Source organism: Nyctibius grandis, chromosome 7, assembly GCF_013368605.1.
Source record: "Nyctibius grandis isolate bNycGra1 chromosome 7, bNycGra1.pri, whole genome shotgun sequence".
NCBI classification, from domain to species: domain Eukaryota; kingdom Metazoa; phylum Chordata; class Aves; order Nyctibiiformes; family Nyctibiidae; genus Nyctibius; species Nyctibius grandis.
Window position 1 is genome coordinate 5,888,925 of NC_090664.1, and position 12,007 is coordinate 5,900,931.

The 12,007-nt window shown below is 39.8% G+C and overlaps 1 protein-coding gene across 1 annotated transcript; it reads left to right on the plus strand.

The window, feature by feature from the left end:
• The first annotated feature begins 1,641 nt into the window (after positions 1-1,641).
• MPLKIP (M-phase specific PLK1 interacting protein) lies at positions 1,642-8,947 on the plus strand. The gene is made up of 2 exons (XM_068405412.1): positions 1,642-2,082; positions 6,135-8,947. Exons 1-2 carry the CDS (start codon positions 1,723-1,725, stop codon positions 6,336-6,338), a joined length of 564 nt encoding a protein of 187 aa, XP_068261513.1. The 5' UTR covers positions 1,642-1,722; the 3' UTR covers positions 6,339-8,947.
• The last annotated feature ends 3,060 nt before the right edge of the window (positions 8,948-12,007 follow it).

A 12,007-nucleotide genomic window follows, 5' to 3' on the forward strand; every position in this document is an offset into this window, starting at 1 on the left:
TTTGTTGGACACGTGACGTGTAATAAAAAGCATGACATGGATGCTTAGGATCCTAGAAGCAATTAGGATTTGGCAACAAGAAAAAATTCATCAGCAAAACTATCCCAATGTAACTCAACGTGTGTGTAACAATATGTATTTCTAATACGTTTTGTGTGAAAAAGGTTTAAATTGAAAGAAGCTGTCCCTTTCTGGAATAAGACTGATTAGACAGAGAAACTGATATGTTATCTTTGTGTGGACATGGCATTCCTTGTGTGCATAATAATAATAATAGATAGAAAATTTATCTTCTAGAGAAAACAGTAAAGGATTAACAAAAATATTTAAGCGAGCAGGTTTTGTCTCTCTCCGTTTTAGAACTGCAAGGATATTTCTCCATGCTTTCACAGGGAGGCTGTAAAACGGGGGAGAGCTGAGTTCACTAAGAACAGAAAGTGAGTTATCTCCATTTGCCCCCAAAAAACCCAAAACCCAAACAAAAAGAAAAAAAAACTCTTTAAAGCCAAAGAAAAGTGAGACTTAGAAAGCATAGAAACATCCTGCTGATTTTATTGGCTAACTTTTGTTCACTGCTTTTCTGAAAGCCTTATTCAACTTCCATACGTTATAACATCCGAAAACCAAGCAGTGCCTTGTTGCGCTGATGGAAATCCAAAAAAACCTCTTTACTATTCGTCACTGAGCTGTTGAGTATTTGCATTAACACAGCTGACAACAGAGCAGGAATGCTAATAAATAACATTGTTAAATTGAGTTTATGTCACTAAATATGAGGTTCTCTTCCAAGAGGACATTTTCCTCTTGGAAAATTAGTTTGTATGGGTAGGTCTCATTGCCTGAGCTACCACTCTACTGACGAATTGCTGACAGTTCAAACTGATTAAAAAAAAAACCCCTTTCCATTAAAGTACTCTCTAAATGTGTCATTGTATGTGTTTTCCATTGGGACTGCTATAATATATGTAGTATTTGCAGGCTCATATACTAAAAGACTACGCAAGAAAGTAGTACAAAGAAGCATACCTGAAGTGCCACAAAACACGAGGCAAATACTTGCTTTGCTTTACACAACAGTTGATTTTGTTGATTTTTATCAACTGTAGTACCTTGGGCGTTCACCTACAGCTACACGGCGCTCACGAACACCGGGTTTAACGTATGCCTTTAATTTCACCGGTAAATCTGCTACACATCTTCTAAGGCTCTCTCACTTCAGATTAGTCCTCTTCAGCTTGAAAACGCACAGAACTCCTCAGGGCCAGCGTGACACACCGCCGCGTAACGCTGACGAGCCGGCCGCCCGCTCTCACCCTCCCAAGCGGGACGGCCGGCCGGCCGCCGCGGGGACCTGCTCTCCGCGCCCCGGGAGGAAATGCGCCCGCGGTGGGGCCGCGCCCGACCGGCAGAAGCGCTCCGCTGCCGGCGGAGGCTGAGCCAGCCCCATCCCCGGCCCGGCCGGCGCCGGCCGCTCCTGCCCTGACAGCGCGGTTAGGCTGGAGGCCGCGGCGACGGGGCGCGGCGGCGGGTGCCTCCCGGGTGTCCCTCGCCTCGCCTTCCCCAACCCGGAACCTTTTGAGCCCGGAACGTTCCGGCCGCTTGGCGGGGAAAGTGGAGGGAAGGGGAAAAAAACAGGAGCGACGTCGCCGCGCCGAGGCGGCTGCCGAGGGAGGCCGTTGCGCAGGTTTTATTTATCGCCGCCATCGCCCCGCCGGCCCCGCCATGTACCGGCAGAGCTTCCGCCCGCCGACGCCTCCGTACGCCGGCGGCGGCTTCCGGAGCCCTCCCTCGGGCGGAGGCCCCATGCCACCCTCCCCGCGGGGCTACGGGAGCCCCCACCACACGCCGCCCTACGGCCACCGTCCCGGGCCTTACGGCAGCGGTCATTCGCCCCGAGGCCCCGGTTTCCACGGCGGCGGCGGGCGGTTCGGGAGCCCGTCGCTGGGGGGGCAAACCCCGCGCAGGCCGCAGAGCGTCAGCCCCCGGTACCCGGCTCCTTACGGCGGCAAATCCCCGGCCGGAGCTCCCCCGCACCCGCAGCAGCACAAGCGCTCGCCCGGGGGCTTCCAGAGGCACTACCAGGTATGGGGCAGGGCGGTGAGGGAGACAGGCCTGCGCCTCCGCGGGGCGGGCGGGAGGGAGGGAGGTGCTGCTGCTAAGCGGGGCCCTCAGCCCGCAGGGGAGAGCGCGCCGAGGGCTTGTGGCGAGGCGCAGCTCCATCCCCTCCACCGCCATTTTCCGGGGAGAGCGCGACTTGCACCGCACTGGGCAAAACCTGTCTTCCCCCAGTAGAGAGGATGGAGAGACCCCAGGTCAGGCAGCTGTGTGATCAGGGAAGGGAGGCGGGCCCCAGTCCTGGCTGAGGCCTGTTTTGAAGACACAAGGACTCACAAGAGTGTAGCTTGCTTCCTTTTCATGTTTTGGCATGTGAAGGTAGGGAGAAAACTAAGTACCACCCAAAACTGCAGCAAACACCTCTTTCCCTTGTGTGTACCTCTATTTGATCAGTTTTCTTTAACACAACGGTGAAGTGCTGTGTATTTTTACTTTGCCTGTGTTGTCTTGCATCATGGAAGCTGTCCTGTTCACATATAGAGCTTTCTGGGACATGAGCAGAGAAAAGGAGTGCTCTACTAGAATTAGGCTGAGGCTCCTTTAAGCAGAAACGACAGCGTTTGTTGTTGGGATAATAGAGTATCATTTTAAAAGTCTTTGCATTGCACTGGAAGCTTTAATTCATATAAAGTAGTATTCCCGAGAGCTGTCAACAACAGGTTCTGTGAGTTACGCTTTTCTCAGGTGGTTTAGTTGGGGTGCGTGACTGGCAGTGCAGGTAGGGATGACAGTTCTTGAGATGATACCAACTTTACGTACATAGCTGGCTTTATGCAATGTTAGAGAAACCTTGAAAGTGTAACAAATGACACATAACAATGATAACATTTTCAGGTGCTCTGACACTTTAAGGATGAAAGTGTAATAATGAAGTCAAATCTTAATAGGGATTAGTAAAATCTTAATGTGCCTGCACTGCGTAGTCATGTTTCCACTCAAAAATAGTCTTTGGTTACTTCTTTATGATGCAGATAACTCTCTTACAGGAATGTCATTGTTGGTGGAAGGGGATCATCACAAACTTTGTACATTTTCTTCAACAGAACCAGAAAGGCTCTCCCAGTGTGGAAGCCTACAGATGTGGGGTTTCTGCTGCAGATTCTGGAGGGATGTAACTGTCATGGATGTCTAGACATTTCCCTTCAGAAAATTACCCTTTGGATATTCAATTAGTGTTTTTTAAAAGCATGCCTTAAATTAACTGAGCAGAAGAATAAGCAGGAATCCTTTTGCCTCTAATTTTAGTCAGAACTGTTTCATGTCAGGACCCGTGGGCAGGACCAATCTCATAGGCTCCATCCTTGGTGTTAAGTAAGAAGCCTGACATAAAGAAGGTACAAGTTTGAATCCAGTCAGAGATTGTCACATTTTCCCTTCTCCCATTTCCTTCTGCAGACCTTGTGAGTAGTTTAGCAGCATTGACCTGATGGTGATGCTTTCTAAGACTAGAAAGACATCGTATGTCTGTAGCTTTGCCTAGGACTAAGGTAACGTGTATATGTGTACTTTTACCTATACACACATGGGTTGTTTTGCCTGGTAGGGCAATAGAGGCAATCACGGAGGGAGGAAGTCTCATTAACCATGAGTCCCCATTTTCTTCGACATGGGCGACAAGAGTCTTAGTCCGTGAGGCCATGAGTAGATTCAGGTAGAGGGATTTTTGCGTGTTCTAAGCATCAAATTTCTTTGGGGCATGTGGATTGTTCCCTTCTCTTCTGTAGATGCTATTGTTAAGAGACTACAGTGCTTTTGAAATTTATGTTTTTACCGTCACCTTTGAGGTGAAAATCTTAAGTGACCCTTTAAAAATCTCATCAGCAAATCCCAAAGACAGTTTATATTTACTTTAGTGTTCTATTAATTACATGTTATTATTATTCTGTGCGCTTTTTGTGCTTGCAGACTTTCATTTTTTGAAATAAACAGAAAACTTAAAGAAAAACATAGTAAGCTTGATTTGCCAGTACTTTACATAGCTTTCCATTTTTCCCAGAGATGCATCTGCTTTAAATTTTATGAAAACATTTGTTGTATCTCTTGAATATCTCCTCTTAGAATTCACTTGGCAGAAGTGTTTCCCTTTCTACACTCAGGGAGTTAGTGAACTAGCTAGTAGCAGTAGCTAGTTAGTGGTGATGGGTTGAAAATTATTACAGAAAGTAAAAAAAAATCTTGTGAAATGCTGTAATCACGATTTCTCTGTTTCTATGCATCTGTCAGCAGCTAAAATTACATCAGGTGAAGAAAGCTGTCGCATTTTCAAGGCAGTATTACCACATTCAGTAACATGTTGATAGCACAAAAAGATTTTTTTTTTCTATTGTAGAGAGGTATTTGTTGTCTGGGAAAAAAGTATTGACTGTTTCTTTAAGGAGAGTTCTGTGAGAAAAGGCTGCTTGCACCAGTGACAGTAAAACACAAAGGTTTTTTTAAGGTATCTTTGGTGCCAAACAGCTGCTTTTGCACAGAATGGTTTCACTTGCACAGGTAGGGCTATTTTCCTTTTCCACAGGCCTGTAATATGAATAATCACATTTTTATTTTTTTAAACACTTATTGAAGGCTGTCGATCTTGTATTATGTAATACATTTCCTAGATTTAAAACATGCAAAAATGTCGGTGTCACTGATGGCCTGCGTTATATTGCAGTGAAATTTAATATTATAAAATAAATCCATCCAAAAGAGTCTTACCATTGAATTATTTTGTTCTATCACTGGATACTGCAGATCATTATGCAGTTCAGCTTTCTTTTGAGTGCTGCAGATTAGATATAACATCAAATAAACTTCACATTCTGTTTTACCACATCAAAGTTACAGGGTCTCCATTAAACATATTTTTTTAAAGAGTTAATTGTGGTTTTTTTTTTTTAAGATAGAATGCACTATGTACTACTGCTTTACTACTAAATCCGAGTGCTTAAAGAACTTTAATGTCACTTTTGCTAGTTGACCTGCTCTGGGAAACTCCTTGTCCCTTAGAAGGTTTTTAGCTGTATTGTGAGGTGATTCTCGGACCTTTCATTCATGGTTTTGATACAATACTTCATCAAGTAATTCTCTACTTTTTAGTAATTTTGCTGTTTTAAGATCATCGTCTTAGCTGCATGCCCGAATTGTACTAGGACAAATCGTTAGAAACAAATGCCCTGTAAATAAGACATGGATGTGTATCTGTCTGTAGTATAGGTTGTTTAACTTTGGTTAAAACAAATGAATGTAAATGAATATAGCTTTAGACAAAACCTCACTTTTTAGGGAAGTGAATCTGAGGAAAAGAACAATGGATGATACTAACAGGAGGAAATGGTTATAGCAATTTCCTTTATGTCATAGCTCTCCAAGTTGCAGACTTGTAGCAGGTGTGCAGAAGCAATTGTGGTGATCCTTGATCTTTAAAAAAAAAAATCAAATATCAAAACCTCCATGCAAAAGGTTTTTCTTTTATGCAATATCTGCTTAATCACTGATTACCAGACAGACTGTATATCAAATAAAGTCATCTGTTCTCAGCTTTCACAGAACACTAGTTTGGTTAAAACAGAGTGTTTTTCCCAGTAAATTCTTTGGGTCATTTGTAGCTATTTGCTTTATACAATGCTGTGTTCAATCTATAAGTACTTAATATCTGACTTCTGCTCTTGTAAACATTATCAACTCTTCCTCAGCCTCGTAACTCCCTGTTTTGTTGTTCAGCTTTTGAGTTAGACATGTTGACTTAGGCAGCTTATGAAAAATAGCATGAGGAGCTTTTCTGTAGTTATGTGCCAGAGTGACATAAACCAAGTATTTTGGAGAAGACTGGGGTTTTTTTCTTATCCTGGTAAATCATCACTCATAATTAAAAGTATGATAAAGGTAATATTTTCTGAGGAAGATGCAGGTCAGGAGTACTAATTATTATTAATAACCAGCTTCAAAGCTCTGCTACATTAGAAGGAAACTTTTTTTTTTTTTTTGTAGTTTGAATTAGTCTATTAAATGTTTCTTTACCTGATGGTTTTCTTCCAAAGGGATCACCCAGGACATCTACTCCATTTGGTACAGCGCATGGCAGAGAGAAAAGAGTGTCTAATGATGTGGAAAACTATTACAGACCTTCAATGCTTGAGGACCCATGGGCTGGCCTAGAGCCAGTTTCTGTTACAGACATAAACCAACAATACAGCAGTGAGCAAACAACATACACTGGTAAAAAAGGGAGGTATTTCAGCTAACACTTTTAAAAGCCAGACAACTCCGTCCTGTCAGGAAAACTTTGGGACAAAATCTTTACGTTTACCCAAGATGAACAATAATCAAGACCTTAGATAATGCTTTTATTTGATCACATGTCCACCCTTTTATCCTACTTTTTTATTGCATTGGATATTTTTATGTATGGGAGGGAAAAGGAGTGGTAGGAAAACTTTAAGTTTCTGGCTACGTGGAAGTGCCTACCAGCTTTGAAGAACAAAGTGTTCTTTAATCACCAGCGACTGATTTGTGACTGTTAAAACAGATTTCCGTATATTTACCTCTTCCATGCCAGATTGTTAGCCTTTTATTGTAAACTCCTTTAGGAAATGGTATTTTTTTATGTTTCAACATTTTTAGAATGAAGTAACTTGGAAATAAAATAAAGTTTTGTAAATCCTTGTTTTGTAATGTATAAAGGTTATTTTAGGACTTTTGTTAAGGTGTACACATTAACACAAATAGTACTAGTGAAATTAGGTGATTTCTGTAAATGTGTTTGTATGCTGTAGTTAACTCTGATTTTGTGCATAGTATTTTTTGTTAATTGTAGTTCAACATGAAGTTGAAACGTGAGTTTTAGCCATCTCAGGAAACAAATGTATTGTCTTTAGTAAGTTTAATTTGTTGAACCAGCTTTTGAGTCGTAAACAATTCTGTAATCATTTGGTTTTGTATTTTTTAAAAAAAAATCTCATTTGGAACAAAATTTGACATTTCTGGATTATAGTAACAAGTCTGTTCAATGGCAGTTGAAGTCTTAAGTAGCACATAAATAAATGCAAATATATTTTCTGGATCCACCTGTTAGAATAGCACAGAATGAATGAAAGCTTGTAATACAGTTGACATGAGTACATGCATAGCATCCTTTCTTTTATCTGTGCAAGAATTTTCAAATTTTTTAAATTATTTTTTATTTTTACATATGGCAGGCATCTTTGCCTAGAGAAGTCTTGTTTTGTGTGCGTGCATGCTAATATTTTTATATTGAAGAGGAAAACAGTTTTTTTAGAGCTTGTCTATACATGGAAGATCCAGTCTTAAATCTAGTAGTGATTATTGTAATCTAGAATAAATAAGAAATAGTTCCAGCTGCAGGCATGCTCTTAACATGCCATGTTAAGCCTGCAATAGATATCTAAATTTTTGTTGAACCTACCATTATTGGTTGATCTTTGCTTTTAAGCAGTAGGTAGAGCGTGAAAACTTAGTTAAAAATAAATAAAAGCATTAATTCAGTTCTCAAAACGTATGTTTTGTTTTAAGCTTCTTACATACTTCACAGAAAACATATTTTTGTAGTCCTGAAGCATGGTTAAGTAGAAAAGCACACAGAATCACATCAGACTGTTCTTAGTAACTTGTCATTTGCTGAGGTAGAATAGTCCTATATACTTTATCTGTTCCAGCATAAAATGTCTTGGCTTAATACCACCTTCAGGAACAACTTCAGCCTGGAAGGGGAGTTAACATGTTGAAATGTGCTAGCTGAGTCTCTTGCACTTTTATGACCATAATCTAAAGTTTGTCACTTTTGTCTTCCCCCAACTGACCTTATTGTTTTAGTATTATATCCAAAAAGGCTGCTTGGGGAACTGAGAACATAATGCCTGCTTGATACCAAGAATGGTTAAATCTTCGTCCCAGAATCAAAATTGTGCCTTAAATGGCAGCTATTAGTATCATTATCTGTAATGTGTACCAGCAAAACTAAAATGACTTGACAAGTTGTAGATAGTCTTTAGAATTTATAAATCAGTTAATCAGTGTCATTGTGAAAAGTGAAATATAAAGTTTTCTTTTTTTTTTTTTTTTAAGCTTGTCAGGTGCTGTAAAGCTCAAAAAAAATTACAGGGTGCTTGACCAAGTAATCTTTTTTGTTACTGTTTCCTTTGTATGGCATGCAGTTTACTTTTTGCAATGTTTGGTGATCTTGGGGAAACAGATACAATGTTACTTAAGAGATTGAAGTTATGACCTGTTCCCACTTAGCCATGAGAAGAAACTGGGTTTGGAAAGCAGAAAGGAAAGGAAAAGGATTCATGACAGAAGAGACTGTTAGAGGTGGGACTGCTTACACAGTAGCCGATATCAGCTGCCCTTGCACATTGCAAAGATGCATTTTTCCACTTTGGCTTTGCAATTGACCCAGGGATCAAAGCCAGCCTCCTCTGGTAATAATTGTTAACTCCTGGAACTGGGTGTCAGACAACAATGAAGGTAAATGGTCCAGAAAGAGAACTGAGGAAATAATCTTGAAGCATTCTTTAATCAATACAGACCTTCCACAATGCCATCTGTTAAGCTGCTGCTCCAGTGCACTTCAGGATATGACCCAACAATTATAAGTACATCATACTGCTAAAGACTCCAATAATTTGGTCAAGAATAAGCAAGGAATTAAAATGTAGATGTAATAAACTTACTAACCTTATCATATTGCACCAAAAACTTAAAAATGGTTCACCTTTCTGGCTTCCAGGAGAAATTCTCCAATTACAGTAAAATTTCAAAATGTCATTGTTGAATAGCTGTAAAATGCATGAACACATGTTCAGAACTATAAATATAATGTACTTACAGCCAATTCAAGCTTTGCCTTTTTTGTGATGATATCGAGGAAGCTTAAGCACTTACTTCCTCACTGATCTTTCTCCTTTTTCCCATATGGCAAACATTCTTTTTCTCCACATGTTTCTAATGGAGATAGGATATATCACTTCCTCATTTGTTAATGAAGCCACTTCATAGTAACAGTATGGCTCTGGAAATAGCATTTGGTGATAAAAAGTGCAGTACAGCACAAATACATCCTTCATGAGCCCATGAAACAAAATAGCGCCTGTGTCTTGTTAACGAAGGGAGTCTTCTGTAATGAACACACTAAGAATATGAGCATTGTTCTTTCTTCAATAGACTGCTTAGACTTTAAGGTAAGTCATTTAGCTCCTTTTTCAGAAGTTTTCATTGATGTACTTCTTTTCCATTCTGTTTTGTTTGTATTGTGTTTGTGCGTCAACTCTGACTGTCGATTCAGTTGTTGTAAGGGCATTGTATAACTTGTGACTAACTCTTCGAGCAAAAATTTCATTATTTCATTTGTTGCTCTTTGCTACTGTGTTTAACAGTGAACTGCAGTGCTACGACATCGTGCTAATATCACAGTAAGATAACTTAAATCAGCCAAGTACAATTCTGTAACATGGACATACGCAATTTCACAAAACTATGCTGTACTATACACTGCGTGTGGAAAGCTTTTGACACTGGGTTAGCATGTATTTATTTCTTACATTTTTAGAGTAAAGTATTCCTGCATTTTGATTTCAAATATCAGTATTTTTTGGCAGTAAAATAGTTATACCTTCAAGTTCTACCAGGGAAGTAATTTACAAATATTGAAATTCTCAAAATTGCTTAATTCTGATTATTAATTTTTTCCAGGTAACAGCAACAGGATTGTGGGAGTTGTATTAAATTTATACTTTTTTTTTTTTGCCCTACAAAAGAAAGAAAATGAGTTTAATTAATTTCATTCAAATGTCAATCTTAATTCAAGTAGTGGTGGCAGTTGCATAGCATAGTTCAAAAGAATCTGAGGTTCCTTCCTTCCTTCAAAGAGCTTACGTTTTCCAGGACTGGCCAACGCAGTTCACCCAGGTGTGCTGGGTCAGAGCTTTTGCAGTTGAGATGCTGGGATGGAAATCGTGGTCCATGCAGTGCGAGATGGACTACATGAGGAGGGATATCATTGCAATTCAGTGACACCTGTATTAGTCCATTTCCAGGTTGCAGCTAGAATGGGATTTTAACAAGGACAAAACAAGTAAGACCCCTTCCCTCCCACACACACATAAACACACCTCAAGGGATTTTTCATTTTCTAAGCCTACACTGAGCCACTGTGTTAGTGGGGTCAAGGATAAGAGAATTTACATTGTTCTTTGATTTATTCATTAGTGACAGCACCTTAGGAGGCAAAGACTTTGACATCACATCAAGCTGAAATTTTAAACACAATTACTTTAAAATGGGCTGCACCAAAAATTTGTGTGTACTACCCTGCTTTTGTGGGCAGCAGTAATCATGCTGCTTGATGCTGTATTAAAATACACTTAAACCTTCTGGTACCCATATGTATTTTGCCGCAATCTAATTGCTGTGTAGTCAAGATAGTTAAAAGTGGTTAGTGTAGAGTCAACAAGTGTTTGCTTTGGGTTTAAATCTTTGTAGTTTGCATGAGGAAATTCCTAAGAGTTCAAACTCTTGAACATGATGTTGATGCAACTATTAGTATAAATACTAATAAATGGAAGAACAAAACCTCTTTCATGCTGATACATATCATTCCCTTTTCAAGCATCACACAAGCTAATACTGAAACAAGGAACGAGGAATCGAGATAATTGACAACTGCTGCGGATGACTCCACAGCATAAACCACAAATAACAGAGCAGACATAAGCTTTAAAAAACACTGATTGCCAACTGGGGAGTAGTATCAACAGTAATTGGATTGTAAGTAGTAGTTGCACAGCACTTCTAAAATCAAACCACTACCTCCTGTGCCTTAACAAAGATTTTTAATGTAAAATAAGGCTTTGAGCTGTGTTCTCTTAACAGATGTTGGGAATTAACATGTTACTATTCCTACAGTTGAGTTTGTAGAAGAGAATAAGTATCTTCACCACTTGTCTGTGAAGTCTGGCATCTTTGCATGTCTCATTTCATCTATTTTTTTAAGCTAAGATAAAACTGCATTTGAAAATCTCAAGGATCATCAAAAAGATGAAAAGGAGAATTAGCACCTGCAAATGGTCTAAGCATAGACTTGGGTTGGTGTCTTTAAGAAAGCGCCGAGGGTCCATCCATTGATGACTTGCCATTCCACTTTCCTAAAGCTATTTCTCTTGTCTGTAAATTTTTAATAGCCTCCTGGTTGCTATGGCAATTAAATTACACCAAGGAAAATTATTTGATTATTCATTTCCAGATGTTAAGAAAGCAATATGTGCACTGTGGACAACAGGTTGGGAAACTGCTATAACTTTTCAAAGGAGTGAACTGCCAGATTGCATCCCTGTTGAAACTGAAGACAGCTTTCACTACCAGCAGTATTCCTGCACTTAGAATAGCTTCTAAAATAAGAGTTCCAAGTATGTCAAAGCTTGCACAAAGCCCTGTTTTCAGGGTATCTATCATCATCTGTTGCATCTGGTTGCATTTTTCTGACACTATTTAATTTCCTCTCAGAATAATTGCTGGATGTTGTATACATTGACTCTCCTGCAGCCTATCATCCTCACTGCTGTGAGGTGAGGAAGAAATAGTTATCGTCTGTACTTTGTGAATACACAACTGGTAATAGCCCAGTTTAATTTCTCTCTTCTATTAGATCGCCCCAGTAAGCAGGTGACAGAACTCTCTTTTCATTAACCAAATCTCTATCATTTATCTTCTTACAACTTGAAAATAGTAGATTCTAACACATTAATAAACAATCCACAAGGCTTTGTGTGCTTTATATTTCAAGCAAACACTTTAAAGAGACTTACCAAAAGTGGGTTGCTTTTTTTTACACCACCACCCCTCCCCTTAACTCCATAACTTAGGTAGTCTTACCATCATTTTTCCTCTCCGATGGGTC